We start from the raw sequence: 15,172 nt of genomic DNA on the forward strand, positions 1-15,172 counted from the left end.
GTTTCTATCTGGTCCATATTCCATTATACTTTTAGAATTTGCTGCGGGCCAATTAAAAATGGACCGCAGTTGGCCCGCGGGCCGTAGTTTGAACACCCCTGATATAGACTAAACGATAGATCCACACCAACTAACTATTTTAATCAATTTTGCCTCACCAAATATTCCATGTTTACTAAATCCCCTGCTGTGGGATTATTAATTCCACAGCAGTCTGCGCGTCTCTTCGTGAAGCATCAGTACATCAATGCAAACACATTTGTACCACTAGAGGGCGACGTCCTGCAGCTTTAGAGCTCGACTGCAGCAGCTTCAGTGGGTTTAGCTCATTATGCAGACACTTACTAAGTAACTCAACAGTAGGTAGTTCTGCCTTTAGTGACTCATATACTGATAGCTGCCCGAGGCTCACATTAATAAGGACAGTCAAAGTTTGATGGCTGACATTACCTTCAGCTGTTTATATCTCACAAAGGTAGATACATGGAAACATTAACTTTACTTTGGATTGTCTCTGTGGCTTTTACAGGTAAGAATCTTGATTTTTATTTTTTTCAAAGTCGTTCTCTATTGTTCTATACTTAAGATATCGTTGAGTTGTTGAACAAATGTTATGAAGGAGTTTAGCTAATGATCTTAAAGGTCTGCTTTTCATGCTTTCGTGACTTGATAGCAGCATGGTGAGCAGACCATATGCATGACTAATAAAAGCGTCTTTGAGTTATTAGAAAAGCGTTACTCAAGTATAATGTTAATTAATGAAACAAAGAATGTATTTATAGTTTATTTCGCAGATTAAACTTCCTTATACTGTGTTGCTTGTTCTGATAGATCTAAAAGAAAGCTGCTGGCCAGAAATGTCATCTATTTTATATTCTTTTGATTACCTTGTTTGTTTGTATGTTCTCAAGAGATAGATAAACATTGATACTACTGTATGTTTTTGTGTTGTTGTTTTATGGACTGTGATCACGGATTTTGATCCAGCGTCTTACTTTGCAATGACCTGTAACCGTCTCCTGCAGGTTTAACCAAAGCAGCCGGTGTGTTGCCAGACGGTCCTCTGAATGCAGCCGTGGGAGAGACGGTGATGTTCAGCACAACACTGACTCCACAGGGAACTTCAATTATAGTAGTAAACTGGAAATTTGGTACTAAAGAAATATTCACTTTCAATGTTAAGAACGTCACTGCACCAGAGTACGAAGGCAGGATCACCTACTTCATGTCTACTGGATCTCTGGAGCTCAGAAATGTGGCTCTTAATGACAGCGGAGAATACACAGTTAACATTTTCTTATTGGGAGAATCACCGAAGCCAGGAAACACAAGACTGGACGTACTGGGTGAGAGAAAGTTTCACATGTTGCATCTCTTTCAGTGCTGAATGGAGATTGTGTTCAGCAACTGAGCAAGAAATAAATGTTATAAGCCTTTTTATTCTTTTTACCATCAGAATCAAATAATGAGAAAATGTTGCTTTTGTAGTGGCACGAGTGTGCGTGCTGCTTAAAACTTTGTTTTTCCCCCACAGTGAAAGTCTCCAATGTTGTAGCAACTGCCAGCAGCACAGACCTGGTGGAGTTCAACAGCTCCGTCAGTCTGTCCTGCTCCTCCTCTGGACCCTCGCTCTCCTTCCTCTGGCTGAACAGCAGCTCTGAGGTTACAGGAAGTGACAGAGTTCAGCTCACTGATGGAGGCTCCAATCTCACTATAAATAATGTGACCCGCTACGACCAGGGACCATTCAGGTGTAATGTGTTCAATCCTGTCAGCTCTGACATCAGTAATCTAATAAACTTCTCCATCAGCTGTGAGTTACAAAACTACTGTACATGTTCACTCTTTTATCTGACAGCATTAACACAAGTTTGATTTAGATTATTGCTTCATCTCATAAGGAGTGGCTTTAATGACCTTTTCATCTTTGTTTAGTATTTTAGCTGACACTGAGTAACTGATGATGCATTACACTGAGTGACCAGAAGATAGAAACTCCTACAAAATCATATATTTACAATACAACTGTAACTTATGACGTTCATTTAAATTAAATTGTTTGTTAATTTTTTATACAACTTCAAAAAATTACTTCATGTTTCTAAAGTTTGTATTTATAAAACTTCTCATATAACCTTTTGTTTATGTTCAAGCTACCAACATTATGTTTTGGTGATTTGTTGTTTTATTTCTCCTACATTCAGACGGCCCAGATAATATTCATTTGATGATATTTACATCGCAAGAATATTATGATGAAGGGTCAAACATCATCCTGATGTGCTCAGCTGAGTCCAGACCTCCTGCACAGTTCCAGTGGTTTCTGAATGGAGGCCTGTGGTCTGATGGAGCAGAGCTCAGACTGGTGGACATTCAGGAGAGTCACAGTGGGAACTACAGCTGTCAGGCCTTTAACAGCAGAACTCTGAGATATATAACATCTCAGCCTGAATCTGTAACTGTGCTGGGTACGTTTGAAAAAAGGTTATTGTACAAAGAAAAAAGGATAAAAAGCTGTGATGTACCTGTGATAATATGAGATAAAACTTTCTTAAATACAAAAAGGTCGTACTCAACATTTGTGCAACAAAAATAAACTATAGTTGCATATGTTTACAGTTAAGAGTCTTCTGCAATGTTTACTTGTGCAGAGACAACTGAGCTCGGAACATTATTTACTGGAGTGACCAGCAGAACAGCAACAGTTGTGTCGAGCAGATATAACTAACACACACGTTGCAGGACCATCATAGTTAAACACATTCACCATGTAGATGCAGATTAATAAACATTCTTGAGACTAAATGTTTTTGTCCATCTCCCATACCAACTTTGAACATCCAGCCACTATTACTCATCATAGTATCTTTAAACTGTCCTCTTTACTTCTGAGGTTAGAAAGCTGGCCGATATAAAACCCCTGTGTTTCTCACCCACAGCACGTGTTGCTAATTTGGTGGTAACTGTTAGCAGCACAGACTTGGTGTACAACATAAAGCAGTAACGTCCTATGATACCTGCCCGACAGACAGACGAAGCGACCGGCTGCTTACATGTTTCCTCAGGAGTTGTTCCACTGTTTTGAGTTTTGTTAAAGAACCTTTTTAATTATTGAAACAGTTTTCTTCTCTATTGTTTCCTGTGTGAATTGACAAACTATCTCTCTGAGAAGTCAGTGTTAAGTTCCACTCATATAGAGGATATTTCTGCGGTATAAGTTGTTTTAAAACTGTTAAAGTGAGTGAGGACAGTCACACACTTGTTATACATGAATCAGGAAGCAGTAGTTTCTAAAAGTTGCTTTTACATTTAGTTGCTCAGTCAACGCTCATTAAATTCAGTTACTTTTGTTCCTGATTTCATCATTTGTTTATGATCTTTTGTCCCAACAGAGAGAATATCAAACGCTTCGGTCACATCTACAAACCTGCAGATTGAGGGGAACTCTTCTAAGTTGACCTGTGACGCTGCTGGCTCTGTCTTCACCAGAAAGTGGAAGAAAGGCGTCTTGGATCTGACTCTGACTGTAAACATGAGTCTCAGTGACAACAACAGAGTGCTGTCTTTTATCAGTCTGAATAAAACAGACACTGGAGATTATTTCTGTGAAATCAGCAACCCCTTCAGCAGTGAGGAAGCCACATACTTCCTGGTGGTTAACTGTGAGTAACAAACTCAACAGTTACTGTTCAAAATGAGGAGTTTCTTTATTCGTTTTTGTTTTTTCTGCTGTAATAAACTTTCCACATATCTGTTTTTCAGACGGTCCAGAAAATGTTAAAATTACAGATGACAGTGAGACGACTTTAAAATTAACCTGCTCCGCAGAATCTGTTCCGCCTGCGAGTTACGTCTGGATGCTGAACGGGACGGTGATACACAATTCTGCTGTGTTCACTAAAGACATCACTGATGTTTCTGACCGAGACGACTACGTCTGTGAAGCGATGAATAATATAACTGGGAGAAAATCTTCAGCGGTCTATAGATGGACTGCAACAGGTATCAAGATGGTTGATACTTGATTTAATGTTGCGATCAACAGCGTCATACTTCTGATCATCTGAAGAGCAGCTTGAAAAGTTTAGTTTCACCTTCACGGTTTAAAATATAAGGATTCCTAATGGACAGTTAAAAAATGTTAAAGCAGCAGAACCAGAGATATTGTGCTTTTTTTATTCCAAGCATTCCTTTCCTTGATAAAAGCGTACGCCTCGATTACCCACAGTACATATTAACCACCAGCAGAGGAGATGAGGAGCTTCAAAGGTCTGCTAACCTCACAAGTTTTAACTTTAAACCACCAGATTCATTCTGAACTTTTATTACAGTCAGGGCCAAACTTTGTGCTGGACTCTTCCTCTAATACACAATGTATGTAATAGGTCTGAATGATTAGCATTTCAACTATAATTGCAATTGTGATACATTATCTTTCACGATATTGGAGGGAATGATCATTTTTGCATCATTATTCTGCTTTTCTGCTTTTTCACCCCGGTGGACGTGAGGGTCGCCTCCCTACGCTTTCGTTTTATGGGGGGAAAACTCTGACTGTTGTTTGTGCCTATGCACCAAACAGTAGTTCAGAGTATTCGGCCTTCTTGGAGACCCAGGGAAGCCATCAGAGAAGCTATGGAGAAGAACATTTGGTCGGCACAAAGGTGCTTCTGGAAAACCGTCCGGCACCTCAGGAGGGGAAAGTAGGGAACCATCCAAGCTGTGTACAGCAAGGGTGGGACCCTGCTGACTTCAACTGAGAAGGTTATCGGGCAGTGGAAGGAGCACTTTGAGGAACTCCTGAATCCGACTAACACGGCCTCTAGACAGAGCAAGCGGAGGAAGCTGATGGGGGACCATCGTCAATTTCCCAGATGGAGGTCACTGAGGTAGTCAAACAACTCCACAGTGTCAAAGCCGCAGGGGTTGATGAGATCCGTCCAGAAATGCTGAAGGTTTTGGGTGTTGAGGGGCTGTCTTGGTTGACATGCCTCGTGCACATTGCGTGGAAGTCTGGGACAGTGTCTAGGAGGTAGCAGACCGGGGTGGTGGTTCCCCTATTTAAAAAGGGGGACCAGAGAGTGTGTGCCAACTACAGGGGTATCACACTTCTCAGCCTCCCTGGTAAAGTCTACTCCAAGGTACTGGAAAGGAGGGTTCGGCCGGTAGTCGAATCTCTGATTGAAGAGGAGCAATGTGGATTCCGTCCTGGTCGTTGAACAACGGACCAACTCTTCACTCTCGCAAGGATCCTGGAGGGGGCCTGGGAGTACGCCCATCCGGTCTACATGTGTTTTGTGGATCTGGAGAAGGCGTATGACCGAGTCCCCCGGGTGATACTGTGGGAGGTGCTGCGGGAGTATGGGGTGAGGGGGTCACTTCTGAGGGCCATCCAATCCCTGTACGGCCAAAGCGAGAGTTGTGTCCGGATAGTCGGCAGTAAGTCGGACTCGTTCCCAGTGGATGTTGGCCTCCGCCAGGGCTGCGCTTTATCACCAATCCTGTTTGTGATATTCATGGACAGGATATCGAGGCGTAGTCGTGGAGGAGAGGGGTTGCAGTTTGGTGGCCTGAGGATCTCATCGCTGCTCTTTGCAGATGATGTGGTCCTGATGGCATCATTGGTCTGTGACCTTCAGCAGTCACTGGATCGGTTCGAAGCCGAGTGTGAAGCGGTTGGGATGAGGAAAAGTGAGAGACTCGGAGTAGAGCCGCTGCTCCTTTGCGTTGAAAGGAGCCAGTTGAGGTGGTTTGGGCATCTAGTAAGGATGCCAGCTGAGCGCCTCCCTAGGGAGGTGTTCCAGGCACGTCCAGCTGGGACGAAACTTGGTGGAGAGATTATATCTCCTCACTGGCCTGGGAACGCCTCGGGACCCCCCAGTCGGAGCTGGCGGATGTGGCCCGGAGAAGGGAAGTTTGGGGTTCCTTACTGGAGCTGCTGCCCTCGCGACCCTGACACCGGATAAGCGGTAGACGATGGATGGATGGACGGTTTGATTTTTTGCGAGGACCTGTTCCAAACAAAGATTCTGTTTTTGGTATATTTAACAAATATTACGCCTCCTTTGGATATTACACGACATGTCCATATTATGATTTCGATACAATTCCAATTATTTGTCAAGCCTCAGTATGTAATCATGTGATCGTGCGTGTGCATGTATTTAGACATTTGTGATGTTTGTGAGCTTGTATTGTAAAGTGAACTGCGTGTGTTTTATTTCAGATTGGAGTTCTGGAGGTCTTTCAGCTGGCGCCATTGCTGGAATAGTTATCTTGTGTCTACTAGTTGCTTCTGCAGGAGCTGGAGGAGGGATTTATATTTATAAGAAAAAGTAAGTCAGCCAGAGATTTCTGCTTTTTGTTTTTTGTTTTTTAAATCATCATGCATTATTGAGTGACTGACTTTAAATGAACCCTAAGTTAACACTAACCTTACTCTAATACTCTTATAAATAAGACTTACTGTAGTACGTACAATAAACAGTCAGAATTTATTGTGTTAAATGAATACAAGTATTAACATATCACTCCCTGGAGGTCAATCACATCAATCTTTTTTAAATCATTTAATAAAATATTACCCAAACTCAACATAGATTACAGTTTGTAACGATGCTTTGTTTTTAATACATAGAATCATCAACAAAGCTCCGCCGCCTTCTGATGAAGGTAAATGTGATAAAATGTCATATATTGTAAATAACAACAAAGACAGAATGCAGAATAAACTACAATATATAACAATTGTACATCTGTATAATCAGAGGTAACAACACGTTTTGTTTTTGTGCCTAGAACTAGAAGAGCATGTGTATGAGAATGCATACTCATCTTCTTTCCCTTAAAAAGGTGAGTTTTCAACTAATTATTTTTGATTTGGAGTATTTTGAAAGAAAAAGCAAAATGTTTCTGTAGAAATAAACATTTACCGACCACTCGTAACATACAGGTGAACTCTCGGCATAAGTGACATTTCCCTCTTTTCACTTCTTGTCCAACAGTCGACTTGGAGGAAGAAGAAATCCAGAAGAAGACGTATTTAGCAGCCGTGACTTATTATTGCCCGATTGATTTTTATGGCTATTGTGTAATCAAACATTTACCAATTCAGTAAAGAGAAAAGGTCCAATGTTCCCCCTGCTCAGGTAGCGTACAGCCAGTTGTTCAGAGCTTTATTGCTGAAAACTTCTACTGGAAAAAAGATTTATGAGAGTGAACGGGCTTAAATAGAAAACAAAACTCCATCTTGACTGTAGGCTTTACCTTTTACATTTAATTTATTGTTTATATGAAGAAGAACAAATTCTGAAAATAGCAACTCTATGCATCTCGACAGTCGAGTAAAAGAACATTCCTTGAATGTGTTTACATGTAATTCTTGTGTTTGATAAGTAATGAAATTACTCGGATGTTTTTGTGTTTTGTTTACATTTCTAAAGAGCATATCTAAGGCTCGCTTTTATCCTGCTGTTCTCCTATTGTGTCCAATCTCAATATTGTAAACAAAAGGAAAAATATTGAGCATTATGCAAAAGGTACATCAAAATACTTTAGTTTGAATAATTTCTGTTTCTGTCATGTGGTTATAACATTCTTATATAAATAATATACATATTAAATGGTCAAACAAAAAAGGTGTAAATAAGGTTAAAAAGGGATGTTCACCCCAAAAATCAATAAAATATATTTTCTAACCTGTGTTGCTATTTATCAATCCAGATTGTTTGTGGTTGAGTTGTTGAGTATTGTTCATAGAGATGATATTTAGATATCCCTGAGGCCACAGCAGTCACCACTTTGGTATAGACTGACATATTTAAACTATTGGATGGATTGTCAGGACATTCATGTCCCCTCAGGATGAATTTTGATAACTTTCCCTCCTCTGGTACGAGTTTGTAAATGTTTACATGCTAACTGACAGACATGGTTAACATTATACCTGTGCTGGACTCTTATTCATGTAATGTCACTCTTTTCTATGCAACATGTTTTATTATATCCTGACAAGTTTATAGTTTTATTGTCTTTATTAGCTTTTATTAGCTTATTATGCAAGTTTGCAGAGGCACAATAACATAAGACTAATTGAGGTGAGACCTGTGAACTTCGTCATGACATTTATTGCATATAATTCCAAGCATTCCTTTCCTTGATAAAAGCGTACGCCTCGATTACCCACAGTACATATTAACCACCAGCAGAGGAGGTGAGGAGCTTCAAAGGTCTGCTAACCTCACAAGTTTTAACTTTAAACCACCAGATTCATTCTGAACTTTTATAACAGTCAGGGCCAAACTTTGTGCTGGACTCTTCCTCTAATACACAATGTATGTAATAGGTCTGAATGATTAGCATTTCAACTATAATTGCAATTGTGATACATTATCTTTCACGATATTGGAGGGAATGATAATAATAATAATAATAATAATAATAATAAGTTTGGTGTTTGAGATACGAAGGACATCACAGAGATGCCGTCGGTCATTTTAGTTCTCAATCTGCTTTTGTTCAGAGTTAACAGACAATATTTGGGTCAATGAAAACAACAACATGACTTCTTGGCCGCCGATATACCTCAGTGATATAACATTATTTTTAATGTCTGACCACCCAGGGAACGATGTCGAGTTTCATAAACGAACTTTGAACGAATACAAAGAAGGCAAAGCATTTAGACTGTTTGACTCTGGCTGGTTGAAACATATCTTTCAATCCTCTCACAGATTCTGAGTTTTGCTTTTTGAAAGCAAAATGTACTCATTCAATGAAAGTTTCCCATACGCCACATTCGGCATGGATCTGCGCAGTCAAGAAAACTGGCGATATCATAAGTGCTTATTGCAGTTGTGTTGCAGGGTAAGCTATTATAAATATATACCTAACTTGTGTTTGTTAATTATTATAAAACTCAATATATAGAAAGTACATTTGTCAATATATAAATCAAGTAGATAGACTACACACCCCAGGTCGAGTTCAGGATCAGGGAATTCATTTGTTGGTTTTCCTTGCATGAAATGCTCACTGCAAATCCGCAATGAGTTCTTGGGCTCCCAAGACTTCCCATTGTAATCCTGTCTCTTTACAGCTTTGGTCCATGCTCGCCTTCTATCATTGTTCTTTAGTGCTGTTGGAAATGGAAATAGTTTGAACGGGGGCTTGCAGTCGCAATTTTTGCTATCGTGAAGCTCACAATGAGATTCTGCCCATTTATTTAGCTTTCTCCCACAGTTTGAACTTCCTTTCACCACACAATGTGTCCAAATCCCATAACTAGAAGAGCGATGATTACACACTAAAAACTAGCCAAATACAATGTAAACACGTAGAGAAGAAATCCAATATGGCGGCCCTTGTAGAGTTGGTGCTCACATTTCTAGGCTTGCCACCCCAGCATGCATTGCGATTCCACCGGAAGCCCAAAACTCAGATTCCGTCTATAAAACTGCTGCACGGAGCCGCGACTCAGCCAGCGCACATCAGAACTGTGCGTCCCTGTATTCAGCATCGACATCGGACAGGAAAGCTTGAAATTCTCTGCGGTAAAGTCCTCGTGCTCGAATTATGTTGTGCCCTTTAGACTCCTAAGACCAAGCAGCTCTTCCGTAACTCAAAAGTTATCGTCAACTCCCCACAAAAAAAGTAAACAGCTGTGCGGTGTCTGTCGCATCTGTGCTCTCATCACATGCAATCGAGTAAAAATCTAAAGCAAAGTCAAAACTGTGTTTCTGTGTTAGAACTAAGAAGTGCAATACAATCAAGCGCAAGTTTCTATCTGGTCCATATTCCATTATACTTTTAGAATTTGCTGCGGGCCATTTAAAAATGGACCGCAGTTGGCCCGCGGGCCGTAGTTTGAACACCCCTGATATAGACTAACCTATAGATCCACACCAACTAACTATTTTAATCAATTTTGCCTCACCAAATATTCCATGTTTACTAAATCCCCTGCTGTGGGATTATTAATTCCACAGCAGTCTGCGCGTCTCTTCGTGAAGCATCAGTACATCAATGCAAACACATTTGTACCACTAGAGGGCGACGTCCTGCAGCTTTAGAGCTCGACTGCAGCAGCTTCAGTGGGTTTAGCTCATTATGCAGACACTTACTAAGTAACTCAACAGTAGGTAGTTCTGCCTTTAGTGACTCATATACCGATAGCTGCCCGAGGCTCACATTAATAAGGACAGTCAAAGTTTGATGGCTGACATTACCTTCAGCTGTTTATATCTCACAAAGGTCGATACATGGAAACATTAACTTTACTTTGGATCGTCTCTGTGGCTTTTACAGGTAAGAATCTTGATTTTTATTTTTTTCAAAGTCGTTATCTATTGTTCTATACTTAAGATATCGTTGAGTTGTTGAACAAATGTTATGAAGGAGTTTAGCTAATGATCTTAAAGGTCTGCTTTTCATGCTTTTGTGACTTGATAGCAGACCAGCGTCTTTGAGTTATTAGAAAAGCGTTACTCAAGTATAATGTTAATTAATGAAACAAAGAATGTACTTGTAGTTTATTTCGCAGATTAAACTTCCTTATACTGTGTTGCTTGTTCTGATAGAACTAAAAGAAAGCTGCTGGCCAGAAATGTCATCTATTTTATATTCTTTTGATTACCTTGTTTGTTTGTATGTTCTCAATAGATAGATAGACATTGATACTACTGTATGTTTTTGTGTTGTTGTTTTATGGACTGTGATCACGGATTTTGATCCAGCGTCTTACTTTGCAATGACCTGTAACCGTCTCCTGCAGGTTTAACCAAAGCAGCCGGTCTGTTGCCAGACGGTCCTCTGAATGCAGCTGTGGGAGAGACGGTGATGTTCAGCACAACACTGCCTCCACAGGGAACTTCAATTATAGTAGTAAACTGGAATTTTGGTACTAAAGAAATATTCACTTTCGCTGGTAAGAACTTCACTGCACCAGAGTACGAAGGCAGGATCACCTTCTTCATGTCTACTGGATCTCTGGAGCTCAGAAATGTGGCTCTTAATGACAGCGGAGAATACACAGTTAGCATTATCTTATTTGGAGAATCACCGAAGCCAGGAAACACAAGACTGGACGTACTGGGTGAGAGAAAGTTTCACATGTTGCATCTCCTTCAGTGCTGAATGGAGATTGTGTTCAGCAACTGAGCAAGAAATAAATGTTATAAGCCTTTTTATTCTTTTTACCATCAGAATCAAATAATGAGAAAATGTTGCTTTTGTAGTGGCACGAGTGTGCGTGCTGCTTAAAACTTTGTTTTTCCCCCACAGTGAAAGTCTCCAATGTTGTAGCAACTGCCAGCAGCACAGACCTGGTGGAGTTCAGCAGCTCCATCAGTCTGTCCTGCTCCTCCTCTGGACCCTCGCTCTCCTTCCTCTGGCTGAACAGCAGCTCTGAGGTTACAGGAAGTGACAGAGTTCAGCTCACTGATGGAGGCTCCACTCTCACTATAAATAATGTGACCCGCTACGACCAGGGACCATTCAGGTGTAATGTGTCCAATCCTGTCAGCTCTGGCATCAGTAATCTAATACACTTCTCCATCAGCTGTGAGTTACAAAACTACTGTACATGTTCACTCTTTTATCTGACAGCATTAACACAAGTTTGATTTAGATTATTGCTTCATCTCATAAGGAGTGGCTTTAATTACCTTTTCATCTTTGTTTAGTATTTTAGCTGACACTGAGTAACTGATGATGCATTACACTGAGTGACCAGAAGATAGAAACTCCTACAAAATCATATATTTACAATACAACTGTAACTTATGACGTTCATTTAAATTAAATTGTTTGTTAATTTTTATACAACTTCAAAAAATGACTTCATGTTTCTAAAGTCTGTATTTATAAAACTTTTCATATAACCTTTTGTTTATGTTCAAGCTACCAACATTATGTTTTGGTGATTTGTTGTTTTATTTCCCCTACATTCAGACGGCCCAGATAATATTCATTTGATGATATTTACATCGCAAGAATATTATGATGAAGGATCAAACATCATCCTGATGTGCTCAGCTGAGTCCAGACCTCCTGCACAGTTCCAGTGGTTTCTGAATGGAGACCTGCGGTCTGATGGAGCAGAGCTCAGACTGATGGACATTCAGGAGAGTCACAGTGGGAACTACAGCTGTCAGGCCTTTAACAGCAGAACTCTGAGATATATAACATCTCAGCCTGAATCTGTAACTGTACTGGGTACGTTTGAAAAATAGGATGTACCTGTGATAATATGAGATAAAACTGTCTTTAATTCAAATAGGTACTTATAATACTTACATACGTTTGCAGTCAAGATTCTTCTGCAACTTCTTTTCTCGTGCAGAGACAACTGACAAACTTTGAGGTCGTACAAAAAAACTTTCTCGAGTGACCAGCAGAACAGCAACAGTTGTGTCGAGCAGATATAACTAACACACACGTTGCAGGACCATCATAGTTAAACACATTCACCATGTAGATGCAGATTAATAAACATTCTTTTACATTCCATCTCCCATACCAACTTTGAACATCCAGCCACTATTACTCATCATAGTATCTTTAAACTGTCCTCTTTACTTCTGAGGTTAGAAAGCTGGCCGATATAAAACCCCTGTGTTTCTCACCCACAGCGCGTGTTGCTAATGTGGTGGTAACTGCCAGCAGCACAGACCTGGTGGAGTTCAACAGCTCCGTCAGTCTGTCCTGCTCCTCCTCTGGATCCTCGCTCTCCTTCCTTTGGCTGAACAGCAGCTCTGAGGTTACAGGAAGTGACAGAGTTCAGCTCACTGATGGAGGCTCCACTCTCACTATAAATAATGTGACCCGCTACGACCAGGGACCATTCAGGTGTCATGTATTTAATCTCATCAGTAACAGCGCCAGTGACCCAGTAAACCTCTCCATCAGCTGTGAGTTACTAACTTATATGTGCATACTCTTTATCCTGCACTATGCTTCACAGTTGATGGTATAAGGAAGCTTCACACTGAGCTGCATGTTACGTAATATTTTCTTCAAGATGCTGACATCACTTTTTCGTGATTTTAATTAAAAAAAAATATTTCCCATATGCCGCACACTGTAGACGGCCCAGAACAAAATTTCCATCACAAGAATATTATGACGAAGGGTCAAATATCAGCCTGTCCTGCTCAGCTGAGTCAAGACCTCCTGCACAGTTTCAGTGGTTTCTAAATAGAGAGCTGTTGTCTGATGGAGCAGAGCTCAGACTGATGGACATCCAGGAGAGTCACAGTGGGAAGTACAGCTGTCAGGCCTTTAACAGCAGAACTCTGAGATATATAACATTTCATCTGTCAGTTGTCTCTGTACTGGGTAAGTTTAAGTTAAGAGGTTTAGTGGATGTAGTATTAAGGCTCAGAAAGATGTCACTTAAGTTTCCACCTGCAGAATCTGTTATGGTAAAGCGTTTATTTAAATCAATGCGTCTAAATATTGAATAAAAAGTGTACAACATAAAGCAGTAACGTCCTATGATACCTGCCCGGCAGACAGACGAAGCGACCGGCTGCTTACATGTTTCCTCAGGAGTTGTTCCACTGTTTTGAGTTTTGTTAAAGAACCTTTTTAATTATTGAAACAGTTTTCTTCTCTATTGTTTCCTGTGTGACAAACTATCTCTCTGAGAAGTCCAGTGTTAAGTTCCACTCACATAGAGGATATTTCTGCAGTATAAGTTGTTTTAAAACTGTTAAAGTGAGTGAGGACAGTCACACACTTGTTATACATGAATCAGGAAGCAGTAGTTTCTAAAAGCTCCTTTTACATTTAGTTGCTCAGTCAACGCTCATTAAATTCAGTTACTTTTGTTCCTGATTTCATCATTTGTTTATGATCTTTTGTCCCAACAGAGAGAATATCAGACGCTTCGGTCACATCTACAAACCTGCAGATTGAGGGGAACTCTTCTAAGTTGACCTGTGACGCTGCTGGCTCTGTCTTCACCAGAAAGTGGAAGAAAGGCGTCTTGGATCTGACTCTGACTGTAAACATGAGTCTCAGTGACAACAACAGAGTGCTGTCTTTTATCAGTCTGAATAAGACAGACACTGGAGATTATTTCTGTGAAATCAGCAACCCCTTCAGCAGTGAGGAAGCCAAATACTTCCTGGTGGTTAACTGTGAGTAACAAACTCAACAGTTATTGTTCAAAATGAGGAGTTTCTTTATTTGTTTTTGTTTTTTCTGCTGTAATAAACTTTCCACATATCTGTTTTTCAGACGGTCCAGAAAATGTTAAAATCACCGATGACAGTGAGACGACTTTAAAATTAACCTGCTCTGCAGAATCTGTTCCGCCTGCGAGTTACGTCTGGATGCTGAACGGGGCGGTGATACACAATTCTGCTGTGTTCACTAAAGACATCACTGATGTTTCTGACGGAGACGACTACGTCTGTGAAGCGATGAATAATATAACTGGGAGAAAATCTTCAGCGGTCTATAGATGGACTGCAACAGGTATCAAGATGGTTGATACTTGATTTAATGTTGCGATCAACAGCGTTATACTTCTGATCATCTGAAGAGCAGCTTGAAAAGTTTAGTTTCACCTTCACGGTTTAAAATATAAGGATTCCTAATGGACAGTTAAAAAATGTTAAAGCAGCAAACCAGAGATATTGTGCTTTTTTTATTCCAAGCATTCCTTTCCTTGATAAAAGCGTACGCCTCGATTACCCACAGTACATATTAACCACCAGCAGAGGGGATGAGGAGCTTCAAAGGTCTGCTAACCTCACAAGTTTTAACTTTAAACCACCAGATTCATTCTGAACTTTTATGTACAGTCAGGGCCAAACTTTGTGCTGGACTCTTCCTCTAATACACAATGTATGTAATAGGTCTGGAATGATTAGCATTTCAACTGTAATTGCAATTGTGATACATTATCTTTCACGATATTGGAGGGAATGATCATTTTGCATTTTTCTTTTTCACCCCCGGTGGACGAGAGGGTCGCCTCCTACGCTTTCGTTTTATGGGGAGGAAACTCTGAACTGTTGTTTGTGCCGAGGCACCAAACAGTAGTTCAGAGTATTCGGCCTTCTTGGAAACCCAGGGAAGCCATCGGAAGAAAGCTAGGGAGAAGAACTTTTGGTCGGCACAGAGGTGCTTCTGGAAAACCGTCCGGCACCTCAGGAGGGGAAAG

General features: G+C 40.5%; 1 protein-coding gene across 1 annotated transcript; it reads left to right on the forward strand.

Moving 5' to 3' along the window:
• Positions 1-428: 428 nt before the first annotated feature.
• On the forward strand, positions 429-14,481 carry LOC115004936 (carcinoembryonic antigen-related cell adhesion molecule 5-like; the record flags this gene model as incomplete). Its single annotated transcript, XM_029426685.1, has 9 exons — positions 429-529; positions 1,026-1,346; positions 1,535-1,813; positions 2,205-2,381; positions 10,772-11,092; positions 11,281-11,559; positions 11,950-12,213; positions 13,872-14,141; positions 14,242-14,481. Coding segments are annotated over exons 1-9 (2,197 nt in total), but the record flags the coding sequence as incomplete, so codon positions are not given.
• Positions 14,482-15,172: the final 691 nt, after the last annotated feature.

Source organism: Cottoperca gobio, unplaced genomic scaffold, assembly GCF_900634415.1.
Source record: "Cottoperca gobio unplaced genomic scaffold, fCotGob3.1 fCotGob3_225arrow_ctg1, whole genome shotgun sequence".
Classification (NCBI taxonomy): Eukaryota; Metazoa; Chordata; class Actinopteri; order Perciformes; family Bovichtidae; genus Cottoperca; species Cottoperca gobio.